This window comes from Purpureocillium takamizusanense, chromosome 1, assembly GCF_022605165.1.
Source record: "Purpureocillium takamizusanense chromosome 1, complete sequence".
In the NCBI taxonomy this organism is placed as follows: Eukaryota; Fungi; Ascomycota; class Sordariomycetes; order Hypocreales; family Ophiocordycipitaceae; genus Purpureocillium; species Purpureocillium takamizusanense.
Genome location: NC_063068.1, coordinates 1 through 19,040, shown reverse-complemented (window position 1 = coordinate 19,040; position 19,040 = coordinate 1). Strand labels below are relative to the sequence as shown.

The following is a 19,040-nucleotide window of genomic DNA, read 5'->3' as shown; positions in this document are numbered from 1 at the left end:
TGAGTTACGGCGGCGTCATCCCTCCCGATTCAATTCAACCCAGCACCTTCTCGACAGCGTCCAATCCAATCCACACACCGCACGGGCGCAGCTCCTACCGGCAACGATGGAGTCGATAGCGAGGATCTCGGGTCTCATGGAGACTGGTGAGCGATGCCGCATCCCCTTGTCTGTCCCCGCCCCTCTGCTAACGACGACTCTTTCCGCAGCGAGAGAGCTGACCCTCGATGCCGCCCAGGCGACGCGCAACATGAGCAACATGCGAACCAGCGCCCGCCCGCTCGATCGCAACCAGATGAGGAAGCTCCTCGACAGCAGGAATGACCGGGAGATTCTCGACGGCCTGCGACGGGTCATCTCGGTGAGCACGCACGCACTGCTGTCGTCGTGGCCTCGACGCGGTCTAGCCAGGCGGACAGACGGACGGAGACGACTGACGATGCTTCTAGATGATGTACCGAAACCACAAGACGCTGCCATTCTTCTCCTCGGTCGTCAAGAATGTCGCCTCGCCCAACATCGAAATCAAGAAGCTCGTCTACATCTACCTCATCCACCACGCCGAGCACGAGCCCGACCTCGCCCTCCTCTCCATCAACACCATCCAGAAGTCGCTGTCCGACACCAACCCCCAGGTCCGCGCCCTCGCCCTTAAGACCATGTCGGGCATCCGCGTCCCCGTCATCAGCCAGATCGTCTCTCTTGCCATCAAGAAGGGCGTCGTCGACATGAGCCCCTACGTCCGCAAGGCCGCCGCCTTGGCCATCCCCAAGTGCTACCGCCTCGACCCTAGCCAGTCGCCGCAGCTCATCGAATACCTGTCCGCCCTTCTCGGCGACAAGCAATACTACGTCGCCGGCGCGGCAGTATCCTCGTTCCTCGAGATCTGCCCCGAGCGCATCGACCTGATACACAAGCACTACCGCGCCCTGGTGCGCAAGATCGTGGACATGGACGAGTGGAGTCAGTTGGCCATGCTGCGTCTGATGACTTGCTACGCGCGCAAGTGCTTCCCGCGGAGTCAAGGATCGAAGAGCCCTACACAGGATAATTCGACCGATGACTTTTACAGCGAGTCCACGGGTGCTGCCTCGGGCCGCGGCTCCTCCATGAATCCCGACCTGCTCCTCCTCCTCAACGCCCTACGACCGCTGCTCCAGAGCCGCAACTCTGCCGTCGTTGTCGCCGTTGCGCGGTGCTACGTCGCTGTCGGGACGCCCGAGTACGTCAAACTCGCCGTCGGTCCACTCGTTGCGTTGCTGCGCGGGGCCCAGGACATCCAGCAGATTGCCCTCTACAACATCGTCTCGGTCTGCCTCCTCCGGCCAACGGATTTTGTAAAGTACGCCAGCCACTTCCTGGTCAAGTCGACGGACACGGCGCCCGTCTGGGAACTGAAACTGGAGGTCTTGGCCATCATCTTTCCCCACAGCCCCATTCATGTCAAGAGCCTCATCCTGAAGGAGCTTGAGCACTTTTCGCAAGGGTCGAACAAGGCGCTGGTGCGAGAAGCCGTTCGCGCGATCGGACGATGCGCGCAGTCCGATGTGACGACGGCCCCCCGGTGCTTAAAGTTGCTCCTAGGGCAGATCACGAGTCTAGATGGGACGCTCGCCGCCGAGTCTCTGACGGTCATCCGCCACCTGATACAGCAAGATGCTGAGGGCCATGTTGGCACCGTGGTAAGGCTTGCAAAGAACCTCGACTCTGCCACGGATCCGCAGGCCCGGGCCACCATCATCTGGCTTGTGGGCGAGTTCTCTGGACTCAATGGCGAGGACAATATTGCACCAGACGTCTTGCGAATCCTTCTCAAGGACTTTGTGAGCGAGTCGGAGGCTGCCAAGCGCCAGATCCTGTTGCTCGCCGCCAAGGTCTACCTGCACCACATTAATCGCCAGAGCGAGGCCGAAAAAGAAAGGGCAGCCGAGGAGGATCCGCCGCAAGAGTTGGACAAGCATCCGATTGAAAGGCTGTGGGACTATGTGGTGCTGCTTGTCAGGTACGACACGTCGTACGACCTCAGAGACCGGGCGAGAATGTATCGATCCTTGCTGGGCGTCCCCCAGCTGGCGACGCTCATGCTCCTGGCCCCTAAGCCTGCCCCACAGGCCCCGAGCCCGTCGGAATCGAGAAAGGGCTTTCTGCTCGGGTCGTCAACGTTGGTCCTGGCCGGCGGAGGCGGCATTCACGGCCTGAGTGGATACGAGACCTTGCCGGACTGGGTCGAGGCTGGCAAGGAGCCGGATCCGAGACTCCGGGACGAGAATGGAGGCGGGCCGTCATCCCGCCACGACGGCGACAAGGCTACGCCCGCAACGGAGAGGCTTGACGACGCAGCCCGGGCCACGCCGCCGCAAAGGGCGAATGGTCTCGGCGAAAAGGTTGGCGCCAAAACTCTGGATGATTGGCTGGCCGAGGAAGAAGACAATGGAGAGACGGAGGAGGATGAGACGGAAGAAGAGACGGACGATGAGGAGGAAGAAGGGGAAGAGAGCGATGAGGATGAGGAGGATGAGGAGGAGGAAGAGGAAGAGGAGAGTGACGACGATGGGGAGAATGATAGGCTGGTCAAGCAGTGAATTATTAGCATCGCATCATGGGTACACTAGAGGCATAGCGAGCAAAGGGCATGGAGTCCAAGTCTTGCTTCTCGTAAGCCTTGAAAAATATGCATTGCAACTCTACTGTCCTGCAAGGACGATGAAATGACAACATGATGCGCTTCAACGCCGTCTATCCGATGCCGGGGCGCGCGACTCGCCCCCCCTCTTTGCTCGCCTGTGGAGGAAGCTCGCGTGCGACGACTCAAGCCGGCTGCTCAACCTTTGACCTCTCGTTGGCTGAGCCGGGCGTCTCATTCTTGGTTTCGTCACTCTCGCCGTCGCGCTCCGCATCAGCGGCTGCGTGGTCAGGGTTCGCTCGGGCCATGTCCTTGGCGTAGCCGTTGCGCATCTGCGGGAAGAAGATGCCCGGATGGAAGATGGTGAGGAGGTAGACGGCGATGAGGACGAGGGTGCTGTCGAGGACGAGGAAGCTGGGCTGGTCCTGCATGATGTGGTTGCCCCAGCCGCCGCTCATCTCGACGATTCTGCGATGTGCCGGTAATGTGTCAGTGGGCGTTCCAAGCACAGGAAGAGGTCCAGCACAGAGGAAGAGCGGAGGGAGAAAGATAGGGATGATGGGAAGGGTCGAAGGGACGTTGTTTGTGGACTCACCGGTACACACAACGCACGAGAATGGCCATGTACGCAGCCGTGACAGCCCACACAAACTGCCGAAACCTCCCATCGTTCCACAGCGCGAGCGTCTCCCGCGACGCCTTGCCCGAGGACACGTGCCGCGCGGCGCGGCGCCAGTAGTCGGCGCCCATGAGCCCGAAGAGGGCGAGCACGACGACCTGCAGGGCGACGCCGGCGATGATGGCCTGGTTGCCGGCTCGCTGGAGCTTGCGGTTCTCGTGGCCGGCGGCGGCGGCGATGCCCCCGCCGATGGCCTGAACGACGAGGCAGGTGAGGTCGGCGGGGAGGAAGATGCGCGGGTACCAGGCGGGGGGGATGCGGGAGAGGCGCGTCGGCCCTCCCAGGTGCAGGGCGACGTGCTTGAGGGTGAGGTAGACGGAGACGCAGATGAAGGTCGGGGCGAGGATGATGGCGCAGATTTGGAGCTCAAAGGCGCCGTTGTTCCAGGGGTTGTAGTGGAGGAGGATGCGGCCGACGTATCCTGTGGTGTCCAAAGTCAGTCTCTTCATTACCAACCTGCTTTCTTCTTCTTCTTCAACTTCAAGTTGCGCAACTCAAGTCAAGAAGCCACGTGTCCGGCTTCGCGTTGGGAACAAGAACATGGTCACGGCGGCATTACAGACAGAGAGAGAGTGAGAGAGAGAGAGAGAGAGAGAGAAAGAAAAGAGACAACTCACCGGCCGTCTCGAGAATCAAGCCCACGGTAATGGCCGCGCCGTACGTCCAGGTGCGCTTCCACGCGCCCAGGCCCGCGGCGGCGAAGAGGCACAGCGCGAAGGCGATGGTGAAGAAGATGCCAGACCCGAGGTTGGGGTAGTAGCCCAGCACGGTGCCCTCGACGGGGCACCCAAAGGAGACTTGGGTGCAGTCCTTCATGCGCGCGCCGGTTGAGTTGCCCGAGGACATGGCTGCTGCGGGCGGCGGGGAGGCGCAAGTCGCTCCTGTTTCTTCCTGTGTCGACTTTTTCTTGGGTTTTTCTAGTTTTCAATCTTGCTCGCCCTCTCCGTCTGATCGTTGCCTTGTGAGATTCGTTTGTGTGTATCTTCTGTTTTTCTTTTCGCGGAGAGTCGAGACTGTTGCGCCTGCTGCTGGCTGGATGTTCAGCGGCTCCGCGTGTGGATGGATGGATGGATGGATGGAATCGTCCGTGTCGCCGCCGCTACAACAATCAAGTTGGTCGGATCGCAGCACAACTGACAGAAGGACAAGTAAAATTGGCGATACGTAACGGGAAGCGCTGTACCGGGGGTGAAAAGAGAGCAAGAAAAAAAGGGTTAGAGAGAGAGAGTGTGTGTGAGAAGGCGTCTGCACCGTCGTCCTTCGCCGCGCGGTCCCGGTTCCCGTTGAAGGCACAAGTAGTGGTGGTTTCACGTCTGTGACGGGACGTCGGGGGCGGGCGGGCGGCAACGTGGGGATCAAATATGGATGTATGATAATTTGGTGTCTATAACCAAGAGCGGAATCTGACCATACCAAGAGACTGCTAGCAGTAGTAGTAGTAGCAGTAGCCCTATCGGCCCTTGATCCTGCCGGGCTGTTCCCTCGCCCTCTCAATCAATACTTCTACTTACCGCTAGCCTGAGCGATGACGGCCGCGACTTTTCTTTGGGTGCGCGAGAGACCAACAAGGGGCCCGAAGGGGCGCATCGAAAGGGACCACCACCACCACCAGATGGGGCCAAAGTCCGCAACCCAAGTCCGCTGGGTCCGGTGAGCTGACGGCGGCGCGTGGGGGCAGCACGATTGTTGGTGGATGGGGAATGGGGAGAGTGGAGGGAGGGGGGGAAGAAGCATGGACGACGGTCGTCTTGAATCACGTACCCACGGACCAGCAGCTCATCAGCAGTTGTCCCTTTCATCCGTCGATGACGGGGGCAGAGTGTTCGATGATCAGGGTGGCTTTGTAGCAGCAGGCGGACTCACGATGCCTTGTCCTTTCTTGCTGTCAGAACAATAAGTATCGCGGGACGCTCTCTCTCTCTGGTTATCCCCGTTGTCACCTCGTACTCGTAGTGCTACAACTACGGCCGCTAGTCAAGACCGCAACAACTCCGAAGTGGCGGGCGCTAATAAGGCCAGGGTGCGTGCGTGCGTCTTTGACGTGCAGGGACGGCGTGGGCTCATCAGCAGTAGTGGCAGCGCTCTCTCTCGGGTCGGCGCCGTCCCGGACGCCTCCTTTTTTGTGAATGGAAAGAAAAAGGTGGGTAGCAGGAGGAGGTGCTGGTCCGGCCGCTCGGCCGAGCGAGTCGCGGGACGAATTGTTTCAACGCAGGGCGCTGTGCAGCACGTTTCTGCTGTAAGCTGTGCTGACGGTTGGGTTTGCGGAGCTGTAGAGCAGTGAGTGTTGTGGCGAAAGTCTGGTATTCCATGGTCTGCGTCTCTCGCTTTCTTCTTGTAGGATAAAAGGCACCATCAGAGAGGCATGGAACACCATGCGATAGTGGGCACCTACGCACTCCGAGGGCATACAAAGACATCGACTGGCATCTGCTGCTCTACCATACAAGTTACTCCCCCTCCTTCCCCCCCAGATAGCGGTACACGACGGAAAAGTCGCGCCCCTTGCACTCATCGAGCTTCTCGGCCGCCTCGTACACGCCGTAGGCCGCGTCGGCCATGGCCATGCGCGCGCCCGCCTCCTCGGCCGCCACCATGGCCAGCCGCAGGTCCTTCTTCATGAGCGAGATGCCGAACCCGCCGCGGTAGTCCCTGCCCGCGGGCGCCGCCTCGACGACGCCCCGGACCGGGTTGTTGACCTCGCTGGGCCAGCACCGGCCCGTGCTGACGTTGATGACGCCCGCCAGCGTCCTCGGGTCCAGCCCCCAGCGCATCCCCAGGTTCATGGCCTCGGCCGTCGCGATGTTGTTGAGCGCCAGCAGGTAGTTGTTGGCCAGCTTGGCCGACAGGCCCGCCCCCTGCGCGCCGCAGTGCAGCACCTTGCGCCCCATGCGCAGCAGCGTCGGCTCCACGCGCGGCACGAGGGCCTCGTCGGCGCCCAGCATAAAGGTCAGCGTGCCCGCCGTCGCGCCCACCACGCCGCCCGACATGGGCGCGTCCACGAAGGTGCCCTGGCCCGCCGACGCGACCGACGCCGCCACCTGCCGCGACGTTGACGGGTCGATGGTCGAGCAGTCGACGAAGATGCGGTCTCGTTTCTCGGGGAGGGACGACGTTAGGATCGACTTGTAGACGCCCTGCACGTGCTGCGGCTCGGGGAGGACCGTGATGACCGTGTCCTGCGTAGACAGACGGTCCGTTAGAAAAGTTGTCATGGGTGACAGCCGCCAGCCGGCCAGCCAGAACGGGCGGACGGGGGGCGCGGGGGACAGCAACAAGACTCACGGCGTCCTTGGATGCATCAAAGGCGCTGGCCGCCAGCTCGACGGTCGCGCCGTTGCCCACCGCCTTCATCTCCGTCTCGAGGCCCTTCATGGCCTGGGGATTGATGTCGAAGATGGCCACCTTGTCTGTCGGCTTGAGCTTGGCCTGGAGGTTCCTGGCCATTTGATAGCCCTAACTCTCCCGTGTGAGCCGTCATGATGGGCAAAAACAAAACCCGCCGACGAAAACGCAACCGCCGGCTGTGGTGTTGTTGGGGGAAACGGGAACGCCTACCATCTGGCCGAGACCGACAAAGCCGTAGGTGTCGAGGCGGCGCGCCGTGCTGGCAAAGCCCCTCCTCTGGACGAGGCCGCCCAGGCGTGTTGCTGCGACTCTCATGTTGGGTTGCGTGATAACGACTTGGACACGGGATCCATCACGACAGAAGAAGCCCCCAAGACGAGGAAGCCAGACGAGCCGAGACTGGTGGATGCGGCGACAAGACAGATGGCGGGGTGGCAGGCACTGGCGTTGCTCTTTTACCGAGAAAGCCCGCCCATTGCCGTTGCCAGCCACGCTGTGCAAACGGGGACGGACCCCCGCCGCCATCATTCGTTGCCGGTTGGCGGCAGGGGTTGGGGGACTGTGGAGGCGACCTATCTTTGGGGGAGGGGCGGCGGGTTGGGGCGGGTTGGATGCGGAGAAATGGCCCGGGGGCCTTGGGTGCTTTGCGCGCTGTAAGCCCCTGAACCCAGCCAGGAAGGTTCTCTCTAGTAGGTGCCTCTCCTGGCCTTATGACAGTGGAGCGCCAGCCTGCTCCTTGAGCACCCGACTTCTTGGGGAAGTCTCCCGACAAACAAGAAGAAGTCGCTGCATAAAGCCGGAAGCCACCTGTAGGAGCTCCTATAAGTGCCTATCCACCAGTAAATTACTTTTAGCAGCCAGCCGTGTCAAACTCCCTGGGTCTTGAACAGCCCAACAAGACTTTTCCCGTGATCATTGGGGGCGTCTCAAACCGCCGACCCACGAACCGCCGCCACTACGTGCCACCATCACCAGATCCTCACTCATCACTCGACGTACCCCAGGTCGCGAAACGCCCGGTCCAGAATATCCCGAATCGTCCGCTCCTTGCGCAGGTTGTACTGCATGACCGACTCGCCGTTGCGCGCCGCCACCTCGGCCGCCTCGCGCTTCGTCCGCGCGTACAGCGCAAAGTCGTCGGGTGACCTTGTCAGCCAGTCGCGGAAGATGCGGTGCCGCTCCGCCTCGGGGCAGCCCGGCCCCCAGACGTGTAGGTTGATGGGGAACTGCTCTCCGCGCGCGCCGCCCTGGCAGAAGAAGCGGTGCTCGTGCCAGTGCGGCTCGCGCAGCAGGAAGACGAAGCCCGCGCTCCTCTCGAGCGGCCCCACGTACGCCGCCTCGTCGCGGACGTCGCGCACCGTCAGGTCCACGTCGATGATGGCCTTGGCCGGCATCCCGGGCACGCTCGTCGACCCCACGTGCGCGACCGACACGGCCGTGGCGCCGAGCGCGTCCTCGATGCGCGCCTTGGCCTCGGCAAAGTGTCGCGCCCAGCTCGGGTCTGCCTCCACCATGGCCACCGGCGGCTGGAACTTGCGCTCCGCGATGCGCTCCACCAGCTCCGGGTCGAAGTCGTCGTGCTTGACAAGCTCTTTGAGGGGCACTGACGGCATCGTCGTATACGAGACTTGAGCACGGCACTCGTTATCGAACCCGGTCTGGAATAGCGACGGACGACAGGGCGGGCTGTCGGCGCAAAGAAAGAGACAAGGCGACGGCGGCGGTTTGAAAGGGCAGAAGTGAACCGAAGAGGCAGTTGTTGTTCATCGGCCAGGTGCCCAGTGGCGGCTCTTATCAACCTCTCCACATGAACCCGCCGCCCCAAGTCGTCATCTCACGGCGGCACCGCTCTGCCGTGTCTGATGATTGATCCAGGCCGGCGACCGCAAAGAGCGATAGCCTCACACGTACGAAGTAGTAAGCCGCCGCCGGTGACTCACCGGCCTTGATTGGTGGCCCGTAGACCAGGCGCTGCAACGGCGCGGATGCCCCGCTGGAGGCTCTTCGTGAAACTGCCATCCCGATTATTAGGTAGGTATTTACATGCGACACTGACAGGGTCTTGGCGTCGGTGACAGCAACAACTCCCGTTTGCAAATTCCACGACGGTCCTCATATTCGTGCATGAAGCTTCCACCGGTCCCAATCTTCGAAGAATGCAAGATTTTTTAGACAGTCCTGTCCCACAAGGACACTTTTTCACCAACGCCCCCACTTGCCATACTCGACGAGAGGCGACCAAGCACTACCTCCGTGCCTCGCATTTCAATGAACCGCGACCTGCAAACGACGGCGACATTCTCAAGGTACTGCACGAGATCACCCACCCATTCTCCATGGGCCAGATTGTCGACCGAGAGATCAGTGTCCGACAAGATCAGTCAGTATGCAAGTCTGTTAGAATCGGCCGATCTGACCTGAGTGCGGAAAAACGCAACCTTGAGCTCGTCAAGGCAAATACGAATGTTCCGGTGCCTCACGTCGGCAAGTACTATCGATCCGCGGACTTTGAACACCTCCTCATGGACAGGATGCCGGGGACAACACTAGAAAGGGCTTGGCCCATGTTGTCAGTTCAGGAGCGGGAATCCGTTGCTGATCAGGTTGTGACCTTCATCCATCAACTTCGCCAGCTGCAATCGTCGAATATTCAAGCCGCGCTTCTCCAGAGACAGCCACTTCGCACTGGTCTACGAACTGCCACGGATTTCTGTAGGGAGAGAGTCAGGGACTACTCATGGAATGAGGACATTACTGCATTTGTTGACGATCGAAGCGCAGCAGTCAGCAAGCAGCCGAACGTGTTCACACATGGAGATTTGGATTGGGGCAACATTATGGTCGCCAACGGCCAGGTTTGTGGTATAATCGACTTGGAAAGCAGTGGCTTCTTCCCTCCATGCTGGGAATGGGTTACGGTCAAAAGGCTATCCCAAGGTCACCCTGATGGCTCTTGGTTCTGTCTCTTGGAGCAGCGATTGCGCAATGTTGACTGTTCCGAATGGGACAGGATGTAGGAGGTCGAGCAGCTTATTATAGCCTTGAGTCGACATTCGCAGTGGGCTTTGACACCCGAAGCCCGGCAGGCAAACCGAACGAGAGGATGGCTCGAACTCGCCCAGATTCTAGGCAAGGACCAGGGTGACCCGCCTCTGGCCGCCTATTCCACTGCGTCGGAACATCCCTGGTGGCTCGAGTTAGTAAGCCGAAGTGATTGGGCTAGGGAGCAGAAAGGGGAGCAGACGGCAGCCGGCTAATAAGCCGGTGCGCCTAATCCCACTGCCCTCCGGAGTTAATCCCACTATATACCGCACTATATTAGGCAGGTAAGGTAGGGCGTCTGCCTATTCCTAGGCTTATAATTAGCTGCCCTATAATTCGACAGGGCGCCGAGACCTATAAAAGGTACTTAGGTATCCGCAAAGGCCGTCATCTCTACAATTTTTGGTTGCTTAGCGACTAACGACAATATGGCAATAAGTCTAGAAAGCTGTCCAGACCACGTCATCGAGCTTTTTATCGAACTGCTAGACCTGGACGACATTAGGAACCTCCGCCTGACTTGCAGCTCTCTGGCGGTGAAGTCGTCATGTCATCGCTTCAAAAGCTTCTTCCAATTAAAACACGTGGACTTGACAAACGAAGTTCTACGGACTTTTGCTCAATTGGCCCAGGGTGGAGGACTTCCGTGCCTCGTGCAGGAACTTTCCCTCACTGGGCTTGCCGAAGAAGCTGAGGCAAGCAAACGACAAACCCGAGATCTTTCGCGCCAAGAGACAATGAGCCGGGCGCATGGAATAGCATTGCTCAGTCAAGCGTTCAATGGCCTTGCAAAACATAGCGGGACGGGGACACTCACATCCCTCACGCTGAGGGTAGTCGTTGTACGTAACGATAAACAAAGGGTCTTACCCGCTGATAAGCCCTTCAGTATGTCCAAGAAAAAGTTATGGCGATGCACTGTGTACACATTTGACACAGCCCTACGTGCCTTGGCGGCGAGCAATTTGCGAATCCAAAATCTCAATATTCTCAACGACGCGGAGATGCAACAATGCAGCCTGGCTAGCGATCAACTCAATATAATTGACTGGAACGACCCCGGAATCGCCGAGTCACTTGTTAGCCTACGATCGCTATCGATCAGCATTTCAACTCGACGTTTCTGGTACCACAAAGACAGAGACGAGGATGAGGAGAACTGGCCAAAGGTAAAGAGAGATGCAGCGGAAATACGATCAGAAGCGGAAGACGACTGCAACTTCTCAGGCCTCTCAAAATTGTTTGCACTGTGTCCCCGGCTTGAGGATTTCGAGCTACACTACCTTTCCGTCCGCATTGCAGGCATGACTTCTGGGTACGGTAGCGAAAAGATTTTACAACGTGTCGTTGAATTGGAAAGGCTGCCTACCCTCGGGCGTTGCAGACTCCGCGGGATCACTGCTAGGGAAGTGGACTTGCTTGAGTTTATTAAGCGAACAGAAGTCCGCGAGCTGGCTTTAGAAACGGTGTATCTTGACGCTGGTACATTTCGATCGATCATGGATCATTGCACAAGCAAGCTGGCAAACATGACGAAACTTTACTTTGATGTCTTATACGAGGATCGAATGGTTTTTTTCGCTGGCGGTGCGAGATCTAGGATCGGGTACCCTTTTGGAAGGTTCTCAGTCGAAGAAGTTGACCCTGGACAGACCATTGAGTCCGAACGGCTAGAGAGAGAAGGCGACAATGTTCGCTACGCCATTACTTATGTTCTTGACCCTTGTTCATGGCCTACAGGAAATCCTTTGTATGCTCAATGGAGACAGTTCCAGCGGAAAGAGTATGAAAGTCGATAGTCGAGTTCCGAACAGGATCATATTTTTATTGCAAATTCTTGCTAGATGCATGTTTAACTACGTCCTGCTACGTTCAAACCCAGGTTTCGGCCTCTGAAACTTGTTGCTTCCATCCAAAGACGCCAGTCTGCCAGACCATGTCCGTCAGCGTTGACGTCGTACTCGAAGAGGGCGACGCCCCTCCACCAAGGTATCCCCTGCCTATTTGCCGGGTACAAAGGGCTGTAATTATACGACGTGATTCCAATTCCAGGTACGAGCGATTGAAGTAAAGCACGCCTGTTGATGAGAGCGAGGCTCTATCAATATACCGAAGCACTGTTGAGAATGCGATTTAAAGGGGAGAGGAGGGGAAGCGCACTTACAAATCATCGTACTCAGCCTGCCACGACCGTAATACCTCATTATTGGGCTGAGCTCTATTACGCGGTGCCATGATGAACGCCCAGGCATGATCGTCGGAACCAGTAAACAGCTCTTTGCTAAGAGCAGGCCCGACAGCCCCAGGTGTAGGCCCTTGACCTCTTATCATGTTGAGGACAGCGTAAAAACCGATAAAGGGACGCACTCGGCCGTCCAGACCAGCCGGTTGGTAGTGGATATCTTCCCAGAAGTGACACTGTCGTAGTCCATGATCAGTCATGGCGTGTTGCGGATACAGTAGCAGAGCGAATATGAAAAGGCGTTACCATATAGACAGCACGAGCAGACACAACTGTCAAGACTATACAGCCTGTGAGTTCTGTGTCGGCCGTGCCGGCTAGGTACTGGCCTCCATCGAGGGGCGCAGTGTCAAATCTATGCTGAACGCAAAAGCTGGGACCATAAAAACCTCCAGCGGAATAGTGGCATAACTTTTCCACATTGTTCCTTTCGCTTTGACCTTCAAGGTATTCTCCGATTCCGTCTTGTTCAATCTCTTCAAGTTGACGTTTGAGGAGATGTGCATATGAGTCAGGTCCCACATGGGTTGTGGCATTTGGAAAGTTGATAACGTCGAGCAGACTGCGCTTTTTGTGCTTATCGCAAAATGATGCTCCGCAGGTATTGGGAGCGCAGACTGATAGGCAAGATTTGCTGCCATCCCTTTTGCTGAGGCCAACGGTGTACCTGTCGCTACGCGCGTTAGCCCACTGTCTCTCGCTTGCTTAATTTGCCTGCATCTTGCACGTACGCCGGCCTGTTTTGCGGAAATGAGTGATCTACTACGCGAGCATTGCAGTGGATCAAGATCAAGCAAACCAAAGCGACAAGAACGCTGACATTGGCTCGCAACATCTTTGATCATCAGCAAAAGTGCGAGAGAAAAGTTGGTGTAATGTTAGCCCAATAGGCATGCCACGGTAGACAGCTTGTGCGACAAGTGTTATACGAGAGTGGTTTCTTCAATCGCCTCGTGAGTGACACCCCTGGCCCACAAACAAAGTGCTATTCTGCCTGGTTTGGTCCGGCGCAATGGCGTCTTTCGGGCTGCAGGACATCATACATGGTTGTGCCAATTATTAAATGTCACGGTAGTATTCAACGGATAATTAATTTCCGTTGCAGAATCCCCTGCATTGGCCTCGGTCGACGAAGCGACAGGGCCCATCGCCGCGCAAGTTATTGGCCGTTAGCAGCCGGCAAGAGGCTCGAGTGCGTACGTTTCACATGTCAAGGCTGCAATATTCATGTATGTGACATGATGCAGTGAATAAATGTTATTAATCGCGAAAAGCATAAGTGGATGTAGCGAGCGCTCCGATGACAACTCTCATGCCTGGTCATCGCGATCCAGTCCTGAATTTCCGTAAATGCGCGAGTCGGATTCTACAATGTCATTTTCAAATCTCATATCTCTTTCTTTTTGTTTGACGCTCGTTTCAAGTATTGGTTTGGTCGATGCGGCAGTCACGACCTCTGGGATAGTGGCCGACACGGCAAAGACGCAGGCCAGCAATGCGACAAAGACTAATATAGCTTTCGCATCGGCCGTCAAGGTAGCGGCGTCCGTGTCGGCAGAGCTTCAGCAACTTTCTAGTGTACCCGCTGTACCAATCCCCTCAAACATCGCAACTTTCCCTGAATATGCTGTCGTCAGTCGACTGGCGCCTGCATTGCCCCCACTGTAGGCTGGCATCAGCTTGCCAGATTCCGAAGAAATGGTGGAGCATTTAATCGCGTCGACAAACACTTCCGCCATTGGAAAGACTCTTGCTGGGCGTCAAGATGTCCTGAGAGTCATGATCGTCGGCGACTCCATGTCCCAAGGTTAGGAAGGCGACTGGACCTGGCGATACCGCATATGGCAATGGTTTCAGCAAAATGGAATCGTCAAATTCGTGGGTCCTTACACAGGAACACGGACGCCCCAGCCTTCATCACCACCACAGCCTCCCCCTTTGTACGGCACTACTCCGACGCTGGCGCCAATTGACGCTACCGGTGGCTACGCCAAAGGTGTAGATGGGTCATTTCTGTCGAACTGTAACCACTTTTGTCTTTGGGGACGACCGGCCGCTGTAGACAAAGGCCTCATCCAAGCAGCTCTGGAGCAGAATCAAGCCGATCTCATGCTGGCCATGCTTGGCTTCAATGACATGGGCTGGTTCTACAGCGACGCAGAGGGCACCATCGACAGCATGGACACCCTGATTTCAAACGCCAGAGCGGTAAATCCAGAACTCCAATTTGCAGTTGCAAACGTGCCACAGCGCAGCTTCATTGGCGGTCGAGAAGACCTGGTGAAGAACACTAACATCTACAATAACCTGCTCCCAAATGCAATATCGAAGTGGTCGACTCATCAGTCTCCGATCCACTTGGTTGATCTTGAGCAAAATTATAATTGCCAACCAGGGGGTTGTCCCGCAGGTGAGCGACGGCTACGAAGAGTGGCAAGTTTGGAAGCATGCTGACAATAATGACACTGCAGGCTATGACGGCCTCCATCCGAATGCCTGGGGCGAGTTCCTGATCGCGAATGCCTTTTCTCAAACACCAGTCAACGAGTTCAAATTGGGTTCCAAGCCGCTGGCAATTCCTCCTCAAAAAGACCCGAGCCTTACGAGAGACCTCCCAGTGCCTTCGAACTTCAACGTCTTCTTTAGAACTCTAGACCTAGACTTACGCCCCTCTAGCCTATAGCTAATTACTTTACTTAAAAAGCGCCACTATAACTCCCTAGACTTATCTTTATAAATAGATAACCTAAATAATAATACCGTAATAAATAACTATCCTAGGTCTTTTAAGTTAATATTAATAAGAATAGCCCTTTATATGACTATATATTAATGCTTACTAATATAAAATAAAATAATATTATCTTATTATAAAAGCCTTAAATATAAATATATAATTCCTACTACTTTATTAAGATATACCTTACTTATAATACTTATTTATTAGTTAATACCTAAGAAAATAATAATACCTAACTATATATTATAATATATATACGCTATAATATAAGACTCTTAATAGACTAATAGCGCCTCGTATTATCTTAATATATCCTTTAGCTTATTATTAATAGCGTAATAATAGTCAATATCTATTAAGGACTAAGTATTAATATAACTTTAGAGATACTATTTATGTAGCTAATAGCTAACTAATATATTATTATAAGAGACTTTATTATAAGGCATTATTTATAATAAGTTAGCCCTTTATATAGCTATAATAATAGTATTATAACTTAGGCTTTTAAAAATAACCTCTTCTTATTTAATCTAGTTAATACTTTAATAAGTATATACTTTATTTAGTTAACGAAAGTATTTATAAATTTTAAGGATTTAATAATATATTTAAAGGGATCCCTATTATTTTTTTTTCTAGAGATTTCCGATAATTTTAGCTTATTCGAGATTATATAATCCTTCTTCCGAGCTATAAAATCCTATAAGATAATAATAAGACCTTAGCTACTTACCCTAATATAGCAAAAGGAAGTTTAAGTATTACGAGACTTTATCCGGCTAGCTTAGTGACCGCAAAACTCAATATAGCTAGCCTAGTAACCGCGAAATTCGATACAGTTAGCTCTATAACCGCGAAATTCAAAACGGCAACTTACGCGAGGCCTGATGCTCGTAGCAATAAGGCATAACGAGGGGTATAGAATCTATTAGTAGATAAGCTAGGGATGGCATATGTCTTAGTTATGGTCGTGCCGCACTTAAGCTAGAACCGACACGTATCGAGGCATGCAGTAGCTTCCATTATCGTGCCATGGCATTACGCTAATGTTTCGCTACCGCAACGATGTGGCGGGACGTTAGACGCTGGGCAGAGGAAGATCCGAAGTATGACCCATCGGCTGTGCTCCTGTGCTTACTCCCATCAATTGGACTACAGAGCAAGGTCAAGACAAACAGCGTAATTGCTTTAGAGCTGCATGCATGTTCCAGACACGTGGTGAAAATGAGAACGACTCCGCAGTGGCGAGCGCATGATCACACGTCAGCGGTCAAGGTTCGACGCGGGCCAGAGAATACCGCATATATGATGGTCCAGCAGCACAAGATGGCAGGCCACGATTGCGGGGAGCCGTATTGAATTGGCCAGCCCTGATCCTGCCTCCAAGCCGAACACCCACACCGCACTGATACGGCAATTTTCATACAACCTCTGCCAGCATGCATCATACGTTGGACGCACTAGCTTCTTTCCTGAGCCTGCCAGCTGCGGGTTTAGCTTTGCTCCTCGGCGGGATGATAGTGATCCTAAGCTGGCAAAACGCGCGGCGGCCATTTCCGAGTAGCGCACCCTATCTCCTTAGAGGATGGCCCGTACTTGGATCTGTCAAATTTTTCTGGGACAGGGGAAAGTTCCTCAAAAGCGGCAAACGAACAAACAGTTCCGGGCAATTCAGTTTCTACTGCGGGCCACATCTCGTCGTTGCCTTATCGGGCCACGCGGCGAGGTCGTCGCTTTGCACAGCTCGTGGCCTTGATCTAATAGCTGGGTAAGTGCAAATGGAAAATCCGAACGCGAATACCGCTTAATAGGTGTTATATGTCAGTTTCGATACGCTTCTTGCGCCCATGCCAAAAGTCGACCGCTTTTACAATGGTGACCTAACCGGACACTTCAATTACATGCTTAAGCGTTGCATGCATAAGAATCACCTAGAGACGAATCTGCACTACCTTACAGCTGACACTATGGACGCATTCGGAAAAATCGACACTTCCCTTCCAATTGACCCGTTTGATGTCATGGTTAATCTCATTTATCGACTTACGCATCGCGTCTTGGGTTGCCATGACATCGCCAATTGCCCCAAATTGCTCACCAAGACGCTCGCCCTATACGATCAGTTACACAGGACTTCAGCGTGCGAGATCATGTTCCCGCATCTACCCACATTAAGCAGGCTGCGCAAAATGTGGGCTGGCACTAAACTTCATTGGATTTTTAAGCAGATCGTAGAGGAAAGGCGAATAAGTGGAAAGACCAGTACAGATGCCATGCAAGCTATGATTGAACAACGAGATGATGACATTGCTATATCGTCCGTATGTTACTTCTTATTTTTTGTTTACCATGAGTCTCGTCGCTCACCTGTCTTGTTGCAATAGTTCATTATTGGCGCCATCTTCGCCGGCCTCATTAATAGCTGGTACAACGCCGCCTGGATCCCATGCTTCCTTTCATACGATTCGTACTGGCACGAGAGACTAAGGAGAGAAGTCGACGAAGTCGTGCTCAAGCACCGAATTTCACGGTATGAGACCGCAGCCGATGTCCTATCTAGGCTGTCGATACGCGAGTGGGAGCATGAATTCCCACTTATCGAACTCGGCCTCCGAGACTCTATCCGCATTGTCATGACTGGTGCTTCATTTCGAAAGAACATCAGCGGTGGAGGCATCAGAATTGGCGACAGTGACGAGATGATCCCGAATAACGCGTTCGCCGTATGTTAGGTCTGGAATTCAGAGGCGCTCGGGGTATACGAACTAACAAAAGAGTAAGATGTACGCCATGGATGACATTCACATGAATGAGCACATATACCATAACCCGGGCAAGTGGGACCCTGGACGGTATTTACCGTCAAGGCAGGAAGACCAGGAGGTACCTTACGCGTACCTCGGCTGGGGAGGTGGTCTTCATCAGTGCCGTAAGTAGACCTGCTGAGCCCGGGTTCCGCGTTTCAAGATGATCAAAAGACTGAAACCGAAACAGCAGGCATGAGAGTGAGTCTACTTACAGTAACGCTAGGGGTATAAAAAGGACATTAACATCGAGCGCTCAGTTTGCCAAACTGGAAATCGTCATTTGCACAGCAATGTTTCTGGCAAAGTTTGACTTCAAACGTTGCGATAAATACGGCCATGGGACAACAGAGCCACTCCCGGCGATTGACCGTAATGCCCCTAATGCAAAGAGGCCAGCACAACGCATGTTCCTGAAATGTGAACTGCGTAGCTAGAACAGAGACAGACATCAGAGTCTCGGACAGAGTAGCATGAGCTATATGTTAACCTTCGTAGCTCGTTTTGCTTCGATTTTAATCAAGTCCATTTTGAACGGTGGGGTAGAGGCTCTGGTCCACGATCACGACAATCTTAGTAGGTGTCTGGGAAAAGGTTTTTTGGGCTCTTTGGTGTATTTGCTAGCGATCTGGGAGAGTTGGTCAAAATTATGCATTCACAGATCACGGCCTTCCCGGCATCGGAATATACATGGAGTTGAGCATGTGGAATTGTTTCTTTACGGTTGCTAAACTCGCTCGGTGATCGCCGTCCCTTTGGCTTGAGTACCAGGGCACCGTGGCTAGCTGGAAACGGGGTCGGCAGGGCCAGTGACGCTGTACCCAGGGCGTCGCGCCCGCAGAGTCCTAGTTATGATGACCAAGCAATGTGTCGACGGAAATACTTGGACAGGCGCAACACTTACCACGACGACCCAGAGGATCAAGCTCCAAAGCCGCTGGTGACATGCGCATACCCATAGACGGCAGGTTGTCACATGGCGGCTGTTAATCGGCGTCAGGAACATATCAGAACTAGGTGGCGGCGGGCGTTGGCGTTGTGTGCCGCGCACACACACCAAGCTGTCTTTACTAGAGTGTCCGCGAAATGCAAACGACAATATGCTATGTTACAACCTGATTTCGTTCGGCCTTAGCGGAAGCCTCAACCTGCGAGGTTACACTACTGATTCGTACTACGGGCTTCGGGCCAAAGCTTCTCGTCGTTCTCCTGGGCTCGGTTCCAGCTGGCGAATGGGCATCCCATCCGACACGGCACGATATAGCACGACATGGCACGCCAGCTATACATAGGAAGATTGGCCTTGATCACAATCAGTGTGCATTAGTGAGCACTGCTCGAGTCTCGCGTCACACCGCTATATCTCAGGTCCGAGCGCGGAATCGTTTCGTGCGTAGACTATAAGTCTTAGGGTTAGGGTTAGGGTTAGGGTTAGGGTTAGGGTTAGGGTTAGGGTTAGGGTTAGGGTTAGGGTTAGGGTTAGGGTTAGGGTTAGGGTTAGGGTTAGGGTTAGGGTTAGGGTTAGGGTTAGGGTTAGGGTTAGGGTTAGGGTTAGGGTTAGG

At 54.5% G+C, this 19,040-nt stretch overlaps 7 protein-coding genes across 8 annotated transcripts; 4 read left to right on the top strand and 3 right to left on the bottom strand.

The window, feature by feature from the left end:
- The first annotated feature begins 31 nt into the window (after positions 1-31).
- Positions 32-2,683, top strand: APL6 (AP-3 complex subunit beta). Its single transcript, XM_047980774.1, has 3 exons — positions 32-146; positions 210-361; positions 450-2,683. Exons 1-3 carry the CDS (start codon positions 107-109, stop codon positions 2,580-2,582), a joined length of 2,325 nt encoding a protein of 774 aa, XP_047836731.1. The 5' UTR covers positions 32-106; the 3' UTR covers positions 2,583-2,683.
- JDV02_000006 (uncharacterized protein) lies at positions 2,591-5,067 on the bottom strand. Of its 2 annotated transcripts, XM_047980772.1 has the most exons (3): positions 3,920-5,067; positions 3,219-3,723; positions 2,591-3,091 (listed from the first exon to the last, which is right to left on the bottom strand). In XM_047980772.1, exons 1-3 carry the CDS (start codon positions 4,146-4,148, stop codon positions 2,809-2,811), a joined length of 1,017 nt encoding a protein of 338 aa, XP_047836729.1. In that variant the 5' UTR covers positions 4,149-5,067; the 3' UTR covers positions 2,591-2,808. The 2 variants fall into 2 exon arrangements, with proteins under 2 accessions (XP_047836729.1, XP_047836730.1); XM_047980773.1 differs by lacking the exon at positions 3,920-5,067 and having other exon boundaries at positions 3,219-3,811.
- A 553-nt stretch (positions 5,068-5,620) lies between these two features.
- Positions 5,621-7,205, bottom strand: JDV02_000005 (3-hydroxyisobutyrate dehydrogenase). The gene is made up of 3 exons (XM_047980771.1): positions 6,858-7,205; positions 6,585-6,755; positions 5,621-6,478 (listed from the first exon to the last, which is right to left on the bottom strand). The coding sequence occupies exons 1-3, from the start codon at positions 7,173-7,175 to the stop codon at positions 5,750-5,752; spliced, it is 1,218 nt and encodes a 405-aa protein (XP_047836728.1). The 5' UTR covers positions 7,176-7,205; the 3' UTR covers positions 5,621-5,749.
- A 290-nt stretch (positions 7,206-7,495) lies between these two features.
- On the bottom strand, positions 7,496-8,503 carry JDV02_000004 (uncharacterized protein). The gene has a single exon (XM_047980770.1). The coding sequence runs from the start codon at positions 8,258-8,260 to the stop codon at positions 7,634-7,636; it is 627 nt and encodes a 208-aa protein (XP_047836727.1). The 5' UTR covers positions 8,261-8,503; the 3' UTR covers positions 7,496-7,633.
- Positions 8,504-8,614: 111 nt separating this feature from the next.
- JDV02_000003 (uncharacterized protein) lies at positions 8,615-9,905 on the top strand. The gene has a single exon (XM_047980769.1). It carries the CDS (start codon positions 8,804-8,806, stop codon positions 9,662-9,664), a length of 861 nt encoding a protein of 286 aa, XP_047836726.1. The 5' UTR covers positions 8,615-8,803; the 3' UTR covers positions 9,665-9,905.
- Positions 9,906-14,040: 4,135 nt separating this feature from the next.
- Positions 14,041-14,614, top strand: JDV02_000002 (uncharacterized protein; the record flags this gene model as incomplete). Its single annotated transcript, XM_047980768.1, has 2 exons — positions 14,041-14,341; positions 14,403-14,614. The coding sequence occupies 2 exons, from the start codon at positions 14,041-14,043 to the stop codon at positions 14,612-14,614; spliced, it is 513 nt and encodes a 170-aa protein (XP_047836725.1).
- Positions 14,615-16,947: 2,333 nt separating this feature from the next.
- Positions 16,948-17,406, top strand: JDV02_000001 (uncharacterized protein; the record flags this gene model as incomplete). Its single annotated transcript, XM_047980767.1, has 2 exons — positions 16,948-16,995; positions 17,059-17,406. 2 exons carry the CDS (start codon positions 16,948-16,950, stop codon positions 17,404-17,406), a joined length of 396 nt encoding a protein of 131 aa, XP_047836724.1.
- Between the last annotated feature and the right edge of the window lie 1,634 nt (positions 17,407-19,040).